Source organism: Vulpes vulpes, chromosome 11 (assembly GCF_048418805.1).
Source record: "Vulpes vulpes isolate BD-2025 chromosome 11, VulVul3, whole genome shotgun sequence".
Classification (NCBI taxonomy): Eukaryota; Metazoa; Chordata; class Mammalia; order Carnivora; family Canidae; genus Vulpes; species Vulpes vulpes.
Window position 1 is genome coordinate 22,610,535 of NC_132790.1, and position 18,353 is coordinate 22,628,887.

An 18,353-nucleotide genomic window follows, 5' to 3' on the forward strand; every position below is an offset into this window, starting at 1 on the left:
TTTTTTCTGGAAGATTAATTTTTCCCAGGTGGCATGGTCATGTGTTTAGAAACTATCAGAGATTAGGCTGGAATCATCCTTATCTTTTATCTGAATCTGAATCAAAATGCCCTCTCTCTTGTAATTCTGCACTCCAAGCCTAGCTAGATCTTTCTTATCTAGTTTCAGAAAATGAGATCTAGAACTAAAAGCATCCTAACATCTTGAAAATATCCCTTGCTCACATACAGGATTGGGGTTTCTCAGCCTCTCATGGGCTCCATCCTCAGCTAAGCACTTTAAGAACTCTTCAGGGAATTCTCAGTCTCGGGTCCCAAGGGAGCAGCTGATGGCCTCTTCAAAAAGACCCTGTATTTTAGAGACTACTCTTGTAACTGTGCTAGCACTCATCCTGAGTTCTGACTCATCTCTCCAGCTGTTGGTACATTCTTGTGTGGATTGCAAGAAGAATCTGCAGATGCTCACCAACACACATGCTGATAATCTTGAACCCTTTTGTTTGCAATTATATGAGGAATGAGTCAGAGTAGGTCACAGTGTCACTGAAACCACTGCTTAACCCATCTCTCCTCTTTTCTGCCATAGACCTTAGGACGACATCCTTGCACCCCAATAACTTAGAATTGAAGGGAGGATTAAGGATGTATGAAATATTCTAGTGGAGGAATCTGCCAACACTTCTCTGATCCATTAATCTGGAAATGAGTGCCTTGGAGAAGAAAATGTAGTTACTGCAGTAAAAATTATTCTGTTTAATCCCTACTGCATCTCATATTTTTTCCAACCATTTGTTCACTTATGCATTTATTGAGTAAACTTTATTAAGTTCCAAATTTGTACCAGAGTTGCAGTGTCTAGTCAGTTATACAGCAATTTCATCTCTCCACCGCTAGTTATGGTTTGCTTTGATCGCTTTCCCTCCCATATATGGCACCCCTGCCTCTTACTCATCCCCAAAATATAATATGCAAGTAATTGGAAGACAAAATAATAGCAGAGAGATACGATGGATACAACTTCTCACTAAGCAGCAGAATGATCCTTCCCTGTCTGGAAATATAGGAGTGACACAGATCATCTCCAAACATTTCTTCTCTTTCATGAACTCTGAAACGGCTCAACATAAGATGGATGGAAACCAGCTTCACTGTGAGTCTTCCGGCTGAAAAGCTACACATATATTTAAACTCATTTGCTTCTCCCCTTAACAGATGGGAAATTCCCCTTCTTTCTTATCATTCCTTTTTAAAAATTCTGTTGCCATTGTCTGTCTTGATGTCAGAGCCAAAATACATTTTTTGCCTGTGCTGCCCACAGCTTCCTCTGCAAATGCTGTGATAGTTCCTTTTCTTTCATAGCTTGTCTCCTTCTGGTCTCTACTTCTCTCCTTCATTCTCATTCCTTCCCTGAACTAACTTTGGAATCACAAAATAAGAGGGGTTTTATTATTACATTAATTATTGCACTATTATCTTATTACTCGTTTTGATTAACATATGCATGGCCAAAACTTAGATATTGAATTTGTTTTGTCTTTATCCTTACTCTTTAATGTCCCTCTACCTTCCTGAGAAAAAAAAGCAGCCTTTTGAAAAAGTACCCTGAACTCCCCATCTTTCCTTCTTAAAATATCCTGGTCTCTTCACTCATCTAAGATTTTCTCTTAGAAGGAAACTACAAACAATATACACTTTTTACTTATTCCTCCTCACCTACTGATAATTTAAGCCCTTAATCTTTCTCCAATCTATTGAAATATTCTCTACACAATTGATGATGCCCTCATCATCATAAGTGCAATGCCTTTTTAGAAACCCTCAACCTACTATCCTTTTTTGTAGTCACAGTGGTAACATGACTTTGGTGATATAATACACTATTAATTTCATCCTGTTTCTCTGATTCCCCATTCTTGGTCTCTTTTAGCTATTTTAAGCTTTTAATGCATGTGATAAACAACATATTAGTCACACTATATTAATATACATAGAACCCATTATAGTATGTCTTGCAATAAATGTAACTGAATAAAAGTTTGAAAGGCAGAAGTTAAACAGAGCCCAGTTCAAGTATTATAGACACAGACTATACCTGTGTGTTATATTGATCCAAACCCCAAAGGCATAGCTTATGCTGAGAGACTTAAGATTTAGTTCCTCATTGTAAGCTCAAGATTAGAGGATTTTCCTGACCATTTTAGGTTTCTCCTCTTTGTTATTTCTGTTTCAGATCTGGTGCATACTTCCTCTGCATCCTCATCTCTACATCTAGTCCCAGCTTAACTACCCCGATGTTAGAAACTCACATCTCTTCTGATATCTCTCAGAACTAAGCCCCCGTGTGCCCTTTCCTAGAATTATTTGTTTTCTAAGATCCTGCTTCTTCTCAGATATTTCTCAGTTCTAGACTTCATATTTGCACAACACAATTTGCATCCTCAGTCACCAAAGGTTTTTATGTAGATTCAAGAAAGGCATCACTCCAGTCACAAGTTACAAGTCACAAGTTGAGTTCAACAGACATTTACTCAAGGTTTCCTCTGCATTCCCCTGCAGGCTAGGCATTGTGGAATAAAGCACAATCCCCAGCCATATTAAACATACATTTTAATACATATGATATGCACTTGATCCTAGTACACAATTATGCAAAATGGTATATATGTGATACAGATTCTGAGTGTTTAGTGATTCAATTGGAAATTTTTCTCAGAAAGGAGTATGAGAAAAAGGTGCCATCTGAGGTGACCTCATTAAACTGCGGAAAGCCCAACACTGGCAGACACACCACTATAAGACTAAATCATATGGCATCCATAGACTACAGAAATCTCCTGTAAAAGTCCCCATCCTAGACTCTCCAGGAAAGGCTAATAGGTTAAGTCCCCCAGTTCTTTCTCATTTCATCTGCAGACCCTTCCTCTCTCACTGTTCTCAGGACACTTAGGTAAGTGAGAATTCAGTTCTGTCACTCTCAAGGAATCCCATTTTATATTGCAGGTTGGTGAATACAAGATTGTAAAGCCATGACCATCTCTTATAATAGCAGCCTCCAAAAAGCCACTTTCTTCCTAACGGGCTTCCAAGGTCTGGAAGATCTCCACGGCTGGATCTCTATTCCCTTCTGCTTCATCTACTTGACAGTTATTGTAGGAAACCTTACCATCCTCCATGTCATCCGTACTGATGTCACCCTCCATGAACCCATGTACTATTTCTTGGCCATGCTGGCTCTGACAGACTTGGGCCTTTGTCTATCTACACTGCCCACTGTGTTGGGCATCTTCTGGTTTGATGCCAGAGAGATTGGCATCCCTGCCTGTTTCACTCAGCTCTTCTTCATCCATACTTTGTCTCTGGTAGAGTCCTCAGTTCTATTGTCCATGTCTATTGACCGCTATGTGGCCATCTGCAACCCATTGCGTTACTCCACAGTCTTGACACCCATACGTATTGTCAGGATGGGGCTGACTTCAATGCTTAGAAGCGCCCTGCTCATCCTACCATTGCCATTCCTCCTTAAACGCTTCCAGTACTGCCGCTCCCATGTGCTGGCCCATGCATATTGTTTGCACCTAGAGATCATGAAGCTGGCCTGCTCTAGCATCATTGTCAATCACATATATGGGCTCTTTGTTGTGGCCTGCACTGTTGGTGTGGATTCACTGCTCATCTTCCTCTCCTATGCCCTCATCCTCCGCACTGTGTTAAGCATTGCATCCCGTCAGGAGCGACTTCGGGCCCTCAACACCTGTGTGTCCCACATCTGTGCTGTGCTACTCTTCTACATTCCTATGATTGGCTTGTCTCTTGTGCACCGCTTTGGTGAACATCTGCCCCGTATTGTACACCTCCTCATGTCTTATGTGTATCTGCTGGTACCACCTCTCATGAACCCCATTGTCTACAGTATCAAGACCAAGCAAATCCGCATTCGCATTGCTAAGAAGTTTGACTTTGTAAAATCTCTTAGGTGTTTTCGATAGAATTGGGTTAGGATGAAGGGAGGGATTTGAGGGCATAAAGCCTATTGATATTTTTAGCTTCCAGTGAATCAGTTAACAGATAACCTCCTCAAGCAGCTTCTAAAAACTTTCTGGTGATTCCAGCTGGTGCTTCAGCTGCTCTCCAGAAAGTCAGTAGTAATCCCTATAAGCAGCTTGGAAAATTTCATCAGTCTCCCAGCAGGTGGTTGTCCACCAACCAGCTTCAGTCTAATTGTAGGCCAGCTTTGGCCTAGAACAATCTAGTGAGCTCTGTCATTCAATGAGCTTCATTCACACTAGCCTTGAGGAAAATTCTTCCCCTGAAAACTTGTTTCTTCTTTAAAGACTCTCCCTCAGCCCTAAAGTATCCTTTATGGTTCTTTCTTTCCCACTCTTAGTTGATTTCATTGCTGTAATCTCTTGTCAATAAATCTTTATATGAAATATTTCTGTTAAAATTACTGTGTGGTCTCTTTCTTCTGATTGGACCCTAACTTACACACCACTCAAAGTAATTTCTTTGTTTTATAAGATTTACCCTACATTTTGATCTAGTACTTTAAAAGAACCAGTCAGCATCTAGGAACCATGATTTGCCAAATGAATCCTATTCACTGTGAAACTCATATCTCTGGGTCTCAGATTCATCTCTCCTATGCCTCAACCAGTTGAAGTTAAAGATTTTCTTCCAGAATCTTCCAGAGGCTTTGTGCCACCCTTGAACTCACATCTATTGAAGAGTTTTTACAAAACTAAGTTTCAAAAGGCAGTATGAGAGCAACTTAAAACCAAAGTTGATAAAAAAAAAATATCCTGTGTTGATGTCTGAATGTACCTTCAAAATTCTGTCAGAGGACATATGTTCATTAGGGGTTTGGGAGCATTCTCTAATATGTATACATTTTAACTTTCAAAATAAATACAACACTCTGTATTTCCTCCCCCTCCCCGGACTGATTAGCTGGGAAATAATGATAAAAATAATAGTGACAATTGTGGCAATAGCAGCTAATAATTATTGAGCATCTACTATATACTACAGAATGTCTCAAAGCACGTGCATGCAATATTCAATTTGACTCTCCTTTGGAAATTAAAATGGCAGAGTCAAAATTTTAAAATAAGTTTTCTGTCAGTTATAAAAACTTACTTCAGGAGGGTGTTCTCCAGGTAGCAGCTATGTGACTGCTATATCTTGATTATTTAATTATTGTCACACCAAAATTAAGACTTTTCTTTTGTACAGAACTATAACCTACCATCTAGATCAAAAATTCGCATGTGTATTTCTGAAGCATGGCCTCCCAGACACTTAAGTAAGGTAGAAAAAACTTCAGTACGAGTAAAAAAGGTATGCTTTATAAAAACTCCAGGAATATTCCTTGAAAAGCATGCTTATAAGACATATTTTTAAGTGGTCATGATTACCTACTTACTACAACATGGAATATCAATGCTTTTGTTAAAACTTTAGTTTTTCAAACTATTTTTATTCAATGCTATCTTATCACTTAGGATAGCCAATTTCTTCTTAATTCTTATATAATCCTTTTAGATAGGAAGTTCAATGAGGTAAATTATTGTAACCAATATCACATCTAATAAATGGAAAACTACATTCAAGTCTGTCAGATCACAAAAACTAAACTTTTGGCATTGTGCTGTTGAAAGTTTCTGGGCTCCAGTTTTCCCGCGTATGCTAACATTTCAGATGAATGGGCATCTATTTTCCCTCAGTAGAGACAAAGGTAAAAAGGGATGTAAAACAGTATGGCATGTTCCTGGGAACCATTGCGGGCATTCTGTAAAGACAGATGGGCAAAACTTTACTCACACCAGGGTGCACCAGAGGAGAAATGTTATTTATTTTCTTTTTACATCATCCATCTTCTTCATAAGCATCTACTAATTTGCAATAACCACAATTTTAAAACTATACTAAAATTTTAAAAAGGCAACACTAATTTTTGCCCCAGTCTGTCTAAGTCCAGTCCATTAATATTCTCTTTTGGTCTTTTTAGTCTCTCCTAGTAGGTGTTTCCTCAAGGGAGCATCCTTACATACAAGGTATTTCCTTACATTTTGCCTCTACCTTGTTTCTTTTCCCTACTTTTTTCTGAGCTAGGAGATATGAACTTTTTTTTTTCCTGATCTCTCCCCATGTCATATCCCATTTTTCCCTCATAGAAGCTGAATAGCTAAGATTTAAATCAGGCAGGATATCTTCCCTGTAATATAATTAGAAGGAAAGCTGTTGGAAGATTAATGCAATCTCTTTCTCTCTTTCCATAACATCTGAAACTCAAACCTATTTTCTTCCAAAACATATCTAACACTACCTCTTTTCTCAATGCTTGGACTCAGAGGCTGTAAATAAATATTGCTTGTGTATTTTTATGGGGGCAGTGAGGAGGTATTATTTGTTATAAAATATTTGTTAAATAGGATGCATAAAAAAACATGTTATGGGGGAATTGTGCCCCCTCTACTTCGTATATTGAAGTCCCAACCCTCAGTACCTCAGAAAGTAACTATATTTGGAGGTAAGGTCTTTAGGAGATAATAAGTTAAAATAAGGCCTTTAGGATTGGCCCTAATCCAATGTGACTCATGTCCATATAAGAAGAGCAAGAGACATCAAGTATATTCATGCATAGAAGAAAGGCCATGTGAGGACACAGAAAGAAGGTGGCCATCTGCAAGCCAAGGAGAGAGGCCTCAGAAGAAACCAAACCCATCAACACCTTGATCTTGGACTTTGCTGGCCTCCAGAACTGTGAGAAAATAAATATCTATTGCTAAAGTCACCCAGTCTGTATTATTTTGTTATGGTGGTCCTAGCAAACTAATACAAGAATTAACTGTGTTTTGAAATGAATTCCAGGTTAAAGGTCAATACTTAATTATAGAGGGAATAAAAAATTCTGGAATCAGAATTGAAAACACATCATAAAGACAATAATATATGAAAATTCTTATACTTTTGTGGTTGTGACTAATGTCAGTTTCTGATTCTGTATTATAGGGATGAGGCCCAGAAATCTTCATTTTAACAAGCAATACAGTTGATTCTGATCCTGATTATTTGGTGACTCTGATTTGAGAAACACTGCTTCATAACACTTAAATGTGTCTACAATGTGCTTGACTAAAAATTAATGGAATGTGACCACAAGAGGAAGTCCAGAACATTCTAAGGAGATCCTTCAGGCTAATTAATTGGAATAGCCTCTTATGGTTGGTGTGGGAATCTGGGACATTCCTTAATATTTTTACCTTTATATTCCCAAATTAGATTCAATAAGCTAGATACTAATTAGCTGAAATGGCCCTCCATTCCTCTCTCTAAAATGTCTTGCTCATCAGCTTTCAAAGTCAAAAAAATGGATTATTAATTCTTCATATCCCTGTATTGACATATAAAACTCCCTGGTTTAACTATATTTTTCAGGAGCTCATGTTGCCCAGAAGGCTATAAGAATGAATTTGCTTCTCCAATTAGCTCCTGGATGTCTAGAAACAAAGCGCTGAGTTCTCTGTCTGTGTGGATCAGAGACAGAAGGAAGAGTCCTTGAGTGTAGGCAGGAGTCAGAAGCATATAGGGTTACTTGGGACACCAAGAATCAATGCTATCACAAATTTTCTAGGCACTTGGTCTGACTCCTTTCTTCTCTTAGTGATAGGTGAAGCATTGAATTAAAAAGCCCATTTTGGGGCAGCCCATGTGGCTCAGCAGTTTAGCGCGTCCTTCAGCCCAGGGAGTGATCCTGGAGACCCGGGATCGAGTCCCACATCAGGCTCCCTGCATGGAGCCTGCTTCTCCCTCTGCCTGTGTCTCTGCCTCTCTCTCTCTCTCTCTCTCTCTGTGTGTGTGTGTGTGTGTGTGTGTCTCATGAATAAATAAATAAATAAATAAATAACCTTTAAAAAATAAAAAAATAAAAAGCTCCTTTTGATGTTAAAGTTATATATACTCACAATATACACTGTCATACCTGATATGTATATATTGTTATGATACATCATATATAAAACACTATCAAAACGCCCACTCTGCTTTCCTGAAGTTTCAGGGTTGTTCAAAATTTCACAAGATCTTTAAAAAGTAGCTACAGTGTGCAACATCTTCTGGGCTTCCCATGTTGATATCTCAAAAGACTCTTCTCCTCTTTCCTTTATCCCCAGAGTATAAGATAATGAGGTGCAGAGAGCCAGTCCTAGTAGGAAATTCATTAAAGATTCTTGAAAGAATCTCAATGGGGACCTCAGGCAATTTCATAAAAATCAGAGAGTTCAAAATCCATCCTCCAGTGTCTCCACTCTACTCAGAGCCTCTAATTTTAGCCTTTCTTCTTCCCTGTTGCAAGGCCTGGAAGCTCTGGATATAACTTTGGTAGGTGAGACAGGTGTCTGGTGCTGAGTTGTGGAGGTGAAAGAGCTCCCAGAAAGCTCCACCTGAGCTCTGGAAAGGGAGAGGGAGGGAAGGGCTTTTGAGGCACAAAAGAGGCTATAGAGGGTGCCTGTGGAAGGTGGTGACTACTGCAGTCAGATCTCACTGACCATACCCAGGTCTGGTTTTAGCACTAGTCTAGCAAACAGACAACAGCTTTCTCACACTCATTCATTCCTTGACTTCCTGCCCAGAGAGTTGCCTTATGTGTGGCAATGTAGGATTATTACTGAGACCCAGGGAGACAGACAAATTAGGCAGACAAAACTGAGATACAGGAATGATATGAGCTATTGGTTGGTCTCTACCCCTTAACCTCAGACACGAGGTTAGCAGAATCAGGAGTATTTTCAAGAAGCAGAGACAGAAGGCTAGGGAGTAGAGTGGCCTGAAAGAAAAACTTGTCTGTGACATGAAAGGATGTTTTCCTGAGTGACCACAGAGTCTAAGTGATAGAATTAGAAGCAGCTATTGAACTTGCCTAAATCCCTCTAAGAATATTCTCCAAGAACAACTGTGAGCAGACCATTTGTTAAATTTCCAAAATCCCTCTACTCTAGACAACTGCTTTTTGAACTGCCAAGAAATAATGAAATCCTCATCGAATCTGATATTGGATACTCTGAATACCTTTAAATAAAAAGCCCTTAGAATAGTTACCTCACTAAAATCTCCCCAGCCAACAGGCTAAAGATGATCTTTCCAGTGTAGATATCTCCTGGCTTTACTATCTACATTTTTTTATGTCCGGATTCTTTCCTTCAACTTATTCTAACTCTATCACTCTCTCTCTCTCTCTCTGATTTTTATTCTGCCCTATTCCCTTTAAAATATGAGGCCAATGGGACACCTGGGTGGCTCAGCTGTTGAGTGTCTGTCTTAAGTTCAGGGTGTGATCCTGGGATCCGGGATCGAGTCCCACATTGGGCTCCTGGCGAGGAGCCTGCTTCTCCCTCTGCCTGTGTCTCTGCTTCTCTCTGTGTCTCTCATAAATAAATAAATAAATAAATAAATAAATAAATAAATAAATCTTAAAACAAAAAATAAAATGTGAGGCACAAATTCTGATTCCAAAGAGAGTGCATATCTGGCAGCCCAGGTGGCTCAGCGGTTTAGCACCACCTTTGGCCCAGGGTGTGATCCTGGGTTCTGGGATCGAGTCACAAGTCAGGCTCCCTGCATGGAGCCTGCTCCTCCCTTTGCCTGTGTTTCTGCCCACCCCACCCCCCCCATGTGTGTCTCATGGATAAATAAATAAAATCTTTTAAAAAAACAAAGAGAGTCCATCTTAAGCTAAAAGAAGGTGGGGCAAAAAGACTTTTGATATTTCTATCATTTGTCATTCAATCTTCATCCATTTTGGGCTGTCTCAGCTTTAAAAACCTGCCCAGATGTATTAACCTAAATGCTTCCAAGTTTTTAGAATGCTCCTTGGAGCTCCAGAGATTTAAGTTTGAATTCCCGTTCTGTCAATGATTGATGCTATGACTTTATGCACATTATCAAATTCTGTAAGCCTTTCTCCTCATTTGCAAATCAAGATAATAACATTAATGTGCAAGGTTTTTCTAAGGTCTAATGTTATTTCTTCTGTAATGCTCCTAGTACAGCATCTGGCAAACAGTAGATGTTCATCAGGTATTATAAATAAAGTTTTATATTATTAAATAATGTATACTATTCCTTCACTACCCTACTTAATTTTCATGTCAAGACATTTTCTGCCTTAAGTTTTATGACTTATATCATTAACCACCATGTAGCTTGCCTGTCCCTGACAGGTAAGTTTATCACAGCTCTTCTGAATTCACTTTGATGAATGATGTGGTGACCACTGATCATGGCCAAAGCAGAAGCTGAGGAACAACACACAAGAGCCAATCTGACCTTCAAGTGGACAGTGAGTTAATGACACTGGCTACTAATTTCACTGGTATTTGGAGTGAGGAAGAAAATACCTTCATATATATTTGTGTATGTGTCTCTAGTAGGTTTGTTTGTTAATTTAGCTAAAGACTCAGCACTTTTTTTGGAGGTCTATTAAAGCCCTTGATTTTATGCTTGCTGCTTCTAGTTGACAGTGAATTGTCCTCTATGCAGGAAGAAAGTATAATGGTTGTTGAGATTCTGGAATCTAGAGAAAAATTGGATCTCAGTTCAAATCCCATTTTGTCTGTCTACTATATCTTTGATCTTAGAAATAGTAATTTTTTCTAATCCGTTTCTTCATCTATAATATGGTACTATTAATAGAACTTTATTCACAAGATTTTTTTAAAGGAATAAAACATATACCAATTTAGTAACAGCGAACTAAATACATTTAACTCTTATTCATGCATTAAAAAAAATGCTGAGTGCCTACTGTGTACCTGGACACATTCTAAGCACTGTCTTCACAGAAGTAAGCAAAACAAAGTCCCTGCCCTTCCTAAGCTTACATTCTAGTGGAATTGTTATTTAGGAGTAGGCATATCATTGCTCTGAAAGTCAGGAGGCTTAAACTGGCATAAGACCTCTACCCAGTGACTGTACGCTCCTGAGCTTTCATTTCTTAATCTAGAGAAGAGTAAGTCCAACTAGCACTATTGCCTTCTATTCTGTGGATTCTCATGGACTCTGCCTTGCAATTGAAGGTGTAGCCATGGTTGATGATGCTTCAGTCTTTCCTCCTACCTAGTTTCATAGCAGTTGAATTCTAGATCTCAAGGGAATGCAGGTCACTGACTGATAGGAGGATCGGAGTTTTAATATGGTACTTCAGCAGCCAAGAATTATGTATGTTACAGACAGCCATTCATTCACTCTCCAGTTCTTCCTGGAATTCTGTGAGCTGAGTAGCACATATGAGCTCTCTGGATCAAGCTAGGCTTCCAGAAGTGGAAAACTGGATGAGAAGGTGAGTGAAGGACTCGTCTGAGTCTAAGATTAGAAATTGTATGCGGTTAATGAAGTTAGACAAAAGCAGAAAAAGAGGAAGAAGGAGAGAGAAGAAAGAAAGAAAGAAAGAAAGAAAGAAAGAAAGAAAGAAAGAAGAAAGAAAGAAAGAAAAAAGAAAAAGAAAGAAAGAAAGAAAGAAAGAAAGAAAGAAAGAAAGAAAGAAAGAAAGAAAGAAAGAAAGAAAGAAGATCAAGGAATAGTAAGTAAGGTAGGAGAAGGGAAAGAAAGAGAAGTTGAAAGAAAGGTTGGAATATTAGTGAGCATCCTGGCAGAAAATAGGCAGGTGAGGAGCATTTACTTAAAGATCTTCTCAAAATGGGTAGGCAAGGTTAGGTATAACCAAAAAGAATAGTGAAGATTCTCAGGACTCTTAGCTTGAAGGAAAGAAAAAAATTCTAAAACAATGTTCAGAGGGAATAGGGACCAGAAGAAAATGACCTCTGGAAGAGCCATACAATTCTAGATCTACCTGATTCTAATGTTTGGTTTGGTTTGGTTTCTAACTTCTTCCCAGTTATAATCCATAGCTTTTTCTGAATTCATTTCAGGAATTTGGAAGGAGTTCAATTTTCCTCTTCCCTCCACACACAATGACTTTGGGATCCCTGGAAAGCAGCAGCAACATTTCCTCCACCTTTCTGCTGAGTGGCATTCCTGGGCTGGAGCACATGCACATCTGGATCTCCATCCCACTGTGCTTTATATACCTGGTTTCCATCCTGGGTAACTGTACAATACTTTTTATCATTAAAACAGAGCCCTCACTCCATGAGCCTATGTACCTCTTCTTGTCCATGCTGGCTGTGACTGACCTGGGTCTGTCACTTTGCACCCTCCCTACAGTGCTGGGCATCTTTTGGATTGGAGCACGAGATATTGGTCACGATGCTTGTTTTGCTCAGCTCTTTTTTATTCACTGCTTGTCCTTCCTGGAGTCCTCTGTGCTACTATCCATGGCCTTTGACCGCTTTGTGGCCATTTGTCGCCCCTTGCACTATGCTTCCATTCTCACCAACACTGTCATTGGCAGGATTGGCCTAGCTTCCCTAGGCCGCAGTGTAGCACTCATTTTTCCATTGCCTTTTATGCTCAAAAGATTCCCCTATTGTGGCTCTCCAGTTCTCTCACATTCTTATTGTCTCCACCAGGAAGTGATGAAATTGGCCTGTGCAGACATCAAAGCCAACAGTGTCTATGGCATGTTTGTCATTATTTCAACAGTGGGTATAGACTCACTGCTCATTCTCTTCTCTTATGCCCTGATCCTGCGTACTGTCCTGTCCATTGCATCCAGGGCTGAGAGATTCAAAGCTCTTAACACCTGTGTTTCTCACATATGTGCTGTGCTCCTCTTCTACACTCCCATGATTGGCTTATCTGTCATCCACCGCTTTGGGAAGCAGGGATCTCATCTGGTCCAGGTGATCATGGGCTTTGTATACCTTCTATTCCCTCCTCTGATGAACCCCATTGTCTACAGTGTGAAGACCAAACAGATCCGAGATCGTGTAACCCATGCTTTTTGTTGCTAACTGGTCTAGTCTTAGAGGCACTAATCCCTTAAGTGTACTTTGCTCCTCTATCCTTTATAATATCTAATGTGCATGAGATAGAGGAGACTATTACTCAATGAATACATTGAATGATCAAGAAGGAATGAGCTCACAGCTCTTGCAGAATTAACTCTGCTCTGATGGGAGGAAAACACAATGCATTACAACATGGCAGATTGTATTTCCCAAAAATAGCCACAGAGGTATTTATAATCCTACATTCTCCTCTAGAAACTTGTGACTCCTCCATCAAGATATGGAATCCGTTTTTCTCTCCTCATAACTGCATAGGACTTTGTAACTGCCTCAATGAATTGAATGTTTTAGAAGTGACCCTATAAGACTCTTGAGGCTACATCATAAAAGGTGATACATTTTCCATTGGTATACACCTCCCTCACACTCTTCCTCTTTTTCTATCTCTATATTTATATCCATCTATGTCTCTATCTATCTCACTTTTTGAACATAGCCACCATACTGAGAGGAAGCTGAGACCACATGGAGAAGCCACATGTAGATGTCTCAGCCAATAGACCAAGCTAAGGTCTCACAGCCTTAGCTGGATCATTATCAACTACTAGTGAGTGAACAAATCTTCCTATTATTCCAACCTCTATTTTTCCTGTCTTTCCAGGTGGAACCCAATAAATTAATCAATCCTACTCTGAACCCAGCCCAAGTTGCAGATTTGCAAGCTCAATAAATGTTTGTTTGTTTGTTTGTTTGTTTCAGACATGAAATTTTGGGATGATTTGTTATATAGCCATATGTTAATTGTGTTGTTCAAAGTAAAAAGAATTAATAGAGGAGCAAAAAGAGAAATATCTTCTTCAAGCTGAGGGAACACAGTGTGAGGAAAGATTTCCTTGAGTTGACACAGTAGCCATCCTTAAGGAACATACTGGAGTAGGGCAGTCTTATCTGAAGGAATAGAATTTGCAAAGCTGGGACAGAGGTGAGAGAGAGAAAAATGTATTCAAGGAAATATCCAAAGTTGTTTTTGTTATCATTGTCCTCTAGCATGTCAGGGAAAAGTAGAGAACAGGAGTGGAGGAAGAGAAAGTGGAAAGTAGAAAGAGGTTGAGGCACTTACCATATTGGGAAGGTCATAAACCAATGAACTAAAGAGAGATAATTCCTTAAACCCTCTTATCTATTAGAATTTTACCACTACTCTGCCCTAGAAAAAAAATTATCTTTCAAAACCTAAATGTGAGACCTGAATCCATAAAAATCCTAGAACACAGGCAGTTATTTCTCTGACATCAGTCACAGCAATATTTTTCTAGATATATCTCATGAGGCAAGGTAAATAATAGTAAACTATTGGGACTTTATTTTTATTAAAAAGCTTCTGCACAGTGAGAGAAAAAGTCAACAAGATTTAAAGGCAATCTTCTAGAGAAGATATTTGCAAATTACATATCTTATACGAGTTAGTATCCAAATTATATAAAGAACTGATACAAATCAACACCCAAAACCCAAATAATCCAATTCAAAATAGGCAGAAGACACGAATAGACATTTCTCCAAAGAAGACATACAGATGGCGAACAGATACATGAAAAGAAGCTCAACATTACTCATTGTCAGGGAAATGCAAATCAGAACCACAATAAGATATCATCTCAAACTTGTTAGAATGGTTAAAATAAAAAATATGAGAAAGAACAAGTGTTGTCAAGAACGTGGAGATATAGGAACCCTCTTACAATATTGATGGGAATCCAAACTGGTATAGCCACTGTGGAAAACAGTATGGAGGCTCCTCAAAAAGTTAAAAATAGAACTATTATATAATCCAGTAGTTGCATTACTGAGATATTTACCCCAAAATACAAAAACACTAATTCAAAGGGATACATGCACCCCTGCTTATGAGTGTATTATTTACAACAGCCAAATTATAGAAACAGCCCAATTGTCCATCAGTAGATGAATGGATAAAGAATATTACACACACACACACACACACACACACAAGCACATATATAACATATATAACCAAATAACATATATATGTGTTATGTGTGTGTGTATATATATACATATAACAATATACATAACAATATATGTACATATAGTAATAGCATGTATGTATATGTTATTTGGCCATAAAAAAAGGATGATATCTTGCCATTTGCAACAACATGAGCAGAGCTAGAGAGCACAATGGTAAGTTAAATAAGCCAATCAGAGAAAGACAAATACCCTATTATTTCACTAACATACAAAATTTAAGAAACAAAACAAAGAAGGAAAAAGTAGACAAAGAGGGACAAACCAAGACTCTTAACTATAGAGAACAAACTGATGGTTACCAGAAGAGAGGTGGGTAGAAAGATGGGTGAAATAGGTTATGGGGATTAAAGAGTACACTTTTCATTATGTGCACTAAATAATGTACAGAATTGTTGAATCATTTTTTTTGTTGAATCATTTATGTTGTATACTTTAAACTAATATAATACTGTATGTTAAATATAATGGAATTAAAAACTTAATAAAAACTATATTTTGAGTAATATATGTTAATATAGTATTTGGAATTTCGTCTTATTGGTATCTGTGAGGAAAACAAACCTGAGTAAAATGCTGCTGAGTAGGGTTTTGAGTATCTAGAGGGAAGATTGAGGATGTCATGTGCAGGATCAAGAAAGACACTGACAATGGGCCAAAGATTAAAGCCTCTACTACTAAGTTTATGTGGAGTCAGTTCTCATATGAAGTTGAACTTAATTTGAGGCTATCTAGTGAACCTGACATTTAACTCTTGACAGTTTATGTCTTCCTCAACAGTGCCTTATTCTGTCTGACATAAGAAAGCTGTTTCTACAATGATGGGGTATATGTGAACCTTGGGTGTTACATGTGGATGATCCAAGGATACTTAGGCAAAACAAATAGAATAAAATAGAATATGTCTGTGAATGTCATGAGTGGTATGTATTTTGGGTGTCTGTGTACACACAAAATTTCAGGAAAACCATGAAGCCACTGCAAATTTCAAAGCAAGCATACAATTCCACAGCTGGGCTTTATATCTGTGCTGTGTACTTGCAAATTTTAGTCCTACATGGGAGTCATGTTCTCTTACATCTTAAGCAAATTAGGAAGTTCTTGTGACATTAGAAAGAATACTGTACTTGGAATTCAGTTTAGAAAGTTCTGTTAATTTACTTATATGAGGTGAATTTTCTATTAAAATGAATTTAACAATAGCAATGTCCATCCCCCATGGATCTCTACAAAATTTAAATATATGATATATATGAATGTTTTGAATAAAATTATTAGCATGTTTTTTGTTAGGTTTTTTAGTAACTAAATGGAAATGAGACCGCCAAGGCAAGCGAGGGTCCAAGAACAGATTTTATTGCAGGCACCCTTGGGCGAGGTTTCACGACTCACGGGGGGAAAGAGTGAATCGGGGAAGTCGCGCCAAGACAAGGTGGTAGGGGGTTTACATAACGTTGTAAGGCAGAACGGTTTCCTATTGGTTGGCTCATATGCAAAGGAAGGATTGCAATCCAACCCGTCAGAGTGACCCTCACTATGCAAAGGAAGGATTGCAATTTGGTCAGTCAAAGGTGACTTCCTCCTCTGGGGTTTGAAGGGCATTGGGTCCGGTTGGGGAAGTCCAAAGGAGAGGTCTAAGGGTCTGCGTCAAGCTGTCAGCAGGTCATTGGTCCACTGACGTCCCAAATGGAGGTGGTGACAGGAACCTCAGCCATTTTGGGGCATCCGCCATCTTGAGGAGTTTCCCTTCCCGCCTGGCCCCAACATTTTTCAGCTCACATAAATTTTAGTTACTTTCGTTCCTAAAATTAAACCTAACACACAGAGTAAAACATATCACAGAAAATGTATGATTAATAAGAGGGAGCCCTGGAACAAACCTGAAGGATTGGAGAACCATGGATAATTTTCCGGAGGGGCTGACTTAGCTGTCTTAAAGGACATGCAGAAGTTAGACTGGCAAAAATATGTGGGTGGAGGAATATTCCTTCATTCCATAAATAATGCTGAGTATGCCATTTTCTGGGCAGAATCTCCATTCTAGGATCACAATATGCAAAACAACAAAAGACTATGCTTTCGATTTACATTTGGGAGACACAGACAATAGAAAAGTAAATGGTTAACTATTTCAGACTGTGCCAAGTGCTCTGACAGAAATAAAGCAGGATACTGGATAGAAAGAGAGGGAAGAAATGTGTGAGCAGGGAAGACCTCTCTAAGGAGGAATTTTCAAGCAAAATTCTATATTATGTGATGGAATGAGATATGAAAAAATTTAAAGGAAGAGCATTCATTCTACAACGGGCAGAGCTGAACCAGAGCATGTGACAAGGGCCTGAGGTGGAAACAAACTTCAGTGTTCTAGGAACAGCAAAAGGACTGGTGTGGCTAGAGCTATGTGAACAAGAAACTACACTAACTCATGGAAAAGTAGCAAGTAATTGATATAAAAACCAGAAGAAAGGAGTGCTAAGCAAAGCTGATATTTCAAGGTCACTGTTAGAAGAGGTTCTCCTTCATATAGGAAGTAAAAACATAACTGAACAGCTGTGACCATAAGAAGTGGTTAGAAATGGTCTCAGGGACCTGGGATCAAGCACTTGTATCCAAGATCATAATCATTAAACTTTGCATGTATCTAACCCAGGCCTGATGAGAATGGGGAGGGGATGAATTGCACCTTCCCTTGAGAATCCTGAGGCCCAAACACCTTGAAAAGGTTATTAAACAGAGATGCAATAATTGCTGCTGGTTATGAGACTGCCATCAAGCATGAATAACAGCTTTTATGATGAAGTGTTCACTGAAGAGGTAGGAGACAGTTGTTGACTTCAGATCCTTCTATCTTATGCAAGCTTACATCAGCTGTCTCCCAACTCTTGAATTTTTTAAATTTTATATTTATTTTTATTCTTTTGAAATATTTTACTTATTTATTCATGAAAGACATACAGAGAGAGGCAGAGACATAGGCAGAGGGAGAAGCAGGCTCCCTGTGGGGAACCCAATGTGGGACTTGATCCCAGGACCCCAGGATTATGCCCTGAGCCAAAGGCAGATGCCAAACTGCTGAGCCACCCAGGCGTCCCTAATTCCTTCCTTTAATGCAACAGAATTTGTTTCTACATACTCTAATATTATCTTATAGCATGGCTGAGAACATATATCTACATTATTGTAAAAAAAAAATAATTCTTGGTTGACTGGAACAAAGGGAATGATAGCTTCACCCTCATGGTGTCATACACATGTAGATCTTACCTAAGTCATGGACACACTATTAAGTTGCTGGAGCTCAAATTGCTTCCTGTCTCAGAATCACCATCAGGGCCTTATTCCAAAACATCAACTCTTTTAACCAGCCCAGCAGTAAAGCTCATGGCTCTGGTATCATAGA

At 38.8% G+C, this 18,353-nt stretch overlaps 2 protein-coding genes across 2 annotated transcripts; both read left to right on the top strand.

Annotated features, from left to right (window-relative positions):
- The first annotated feature begins 3,025 nt into the window (after nucleotides 1-3,025).
- On the top strand, nucleotides 3,026-3,985 carry OR51G1 (olfactory receptor family 51 subfamily G member 1). Its single transcript, XM_025988826.2, has one exon. The coding sequence runs from the start codon at nucleotides 3,026-3,028 to the stop codon at nucleotides 3,983-3,985; it is 960 nt and encodes a 319-aa protein (XP_025844611.2).
- Nucleotides 3,986-11,965: 7,980 nt separating this feature from the next.
- On the top strand, nucleotides 11,966-12,907 carry LOC112912124 (olfactory receptor 51G2). The gene has a single exon (XM_025988863.2). The coding sequence runs from the start codon at nucleotides 11,966-11,968 to the stop codon at nucleotides 12,905-12,907; it is 942 nt and encodes a 313-aa protein (XP_025844648.2).
- The last annotated feature ends 5,446 nt before the right edge of the window (nucleotides 12,908-18,353 follow it).

Excerpts from the sequence above, each read along its gene's own strand:
- LOC112912124 (XM_025988863.2), top strand. The coding sequence starts at position 11,966 with ATGACTTTGGGATCCCTGGAAAGCAGCAGCAACATTTCCTCCACCTTT.
- OR51G1 (XM_025988826.2), top strand. The coding sequence starts at position 3,026 with ATGACCATCTCTTATAATAGCAGCCTCCAAAAAGCCACTTTCTTCCTA.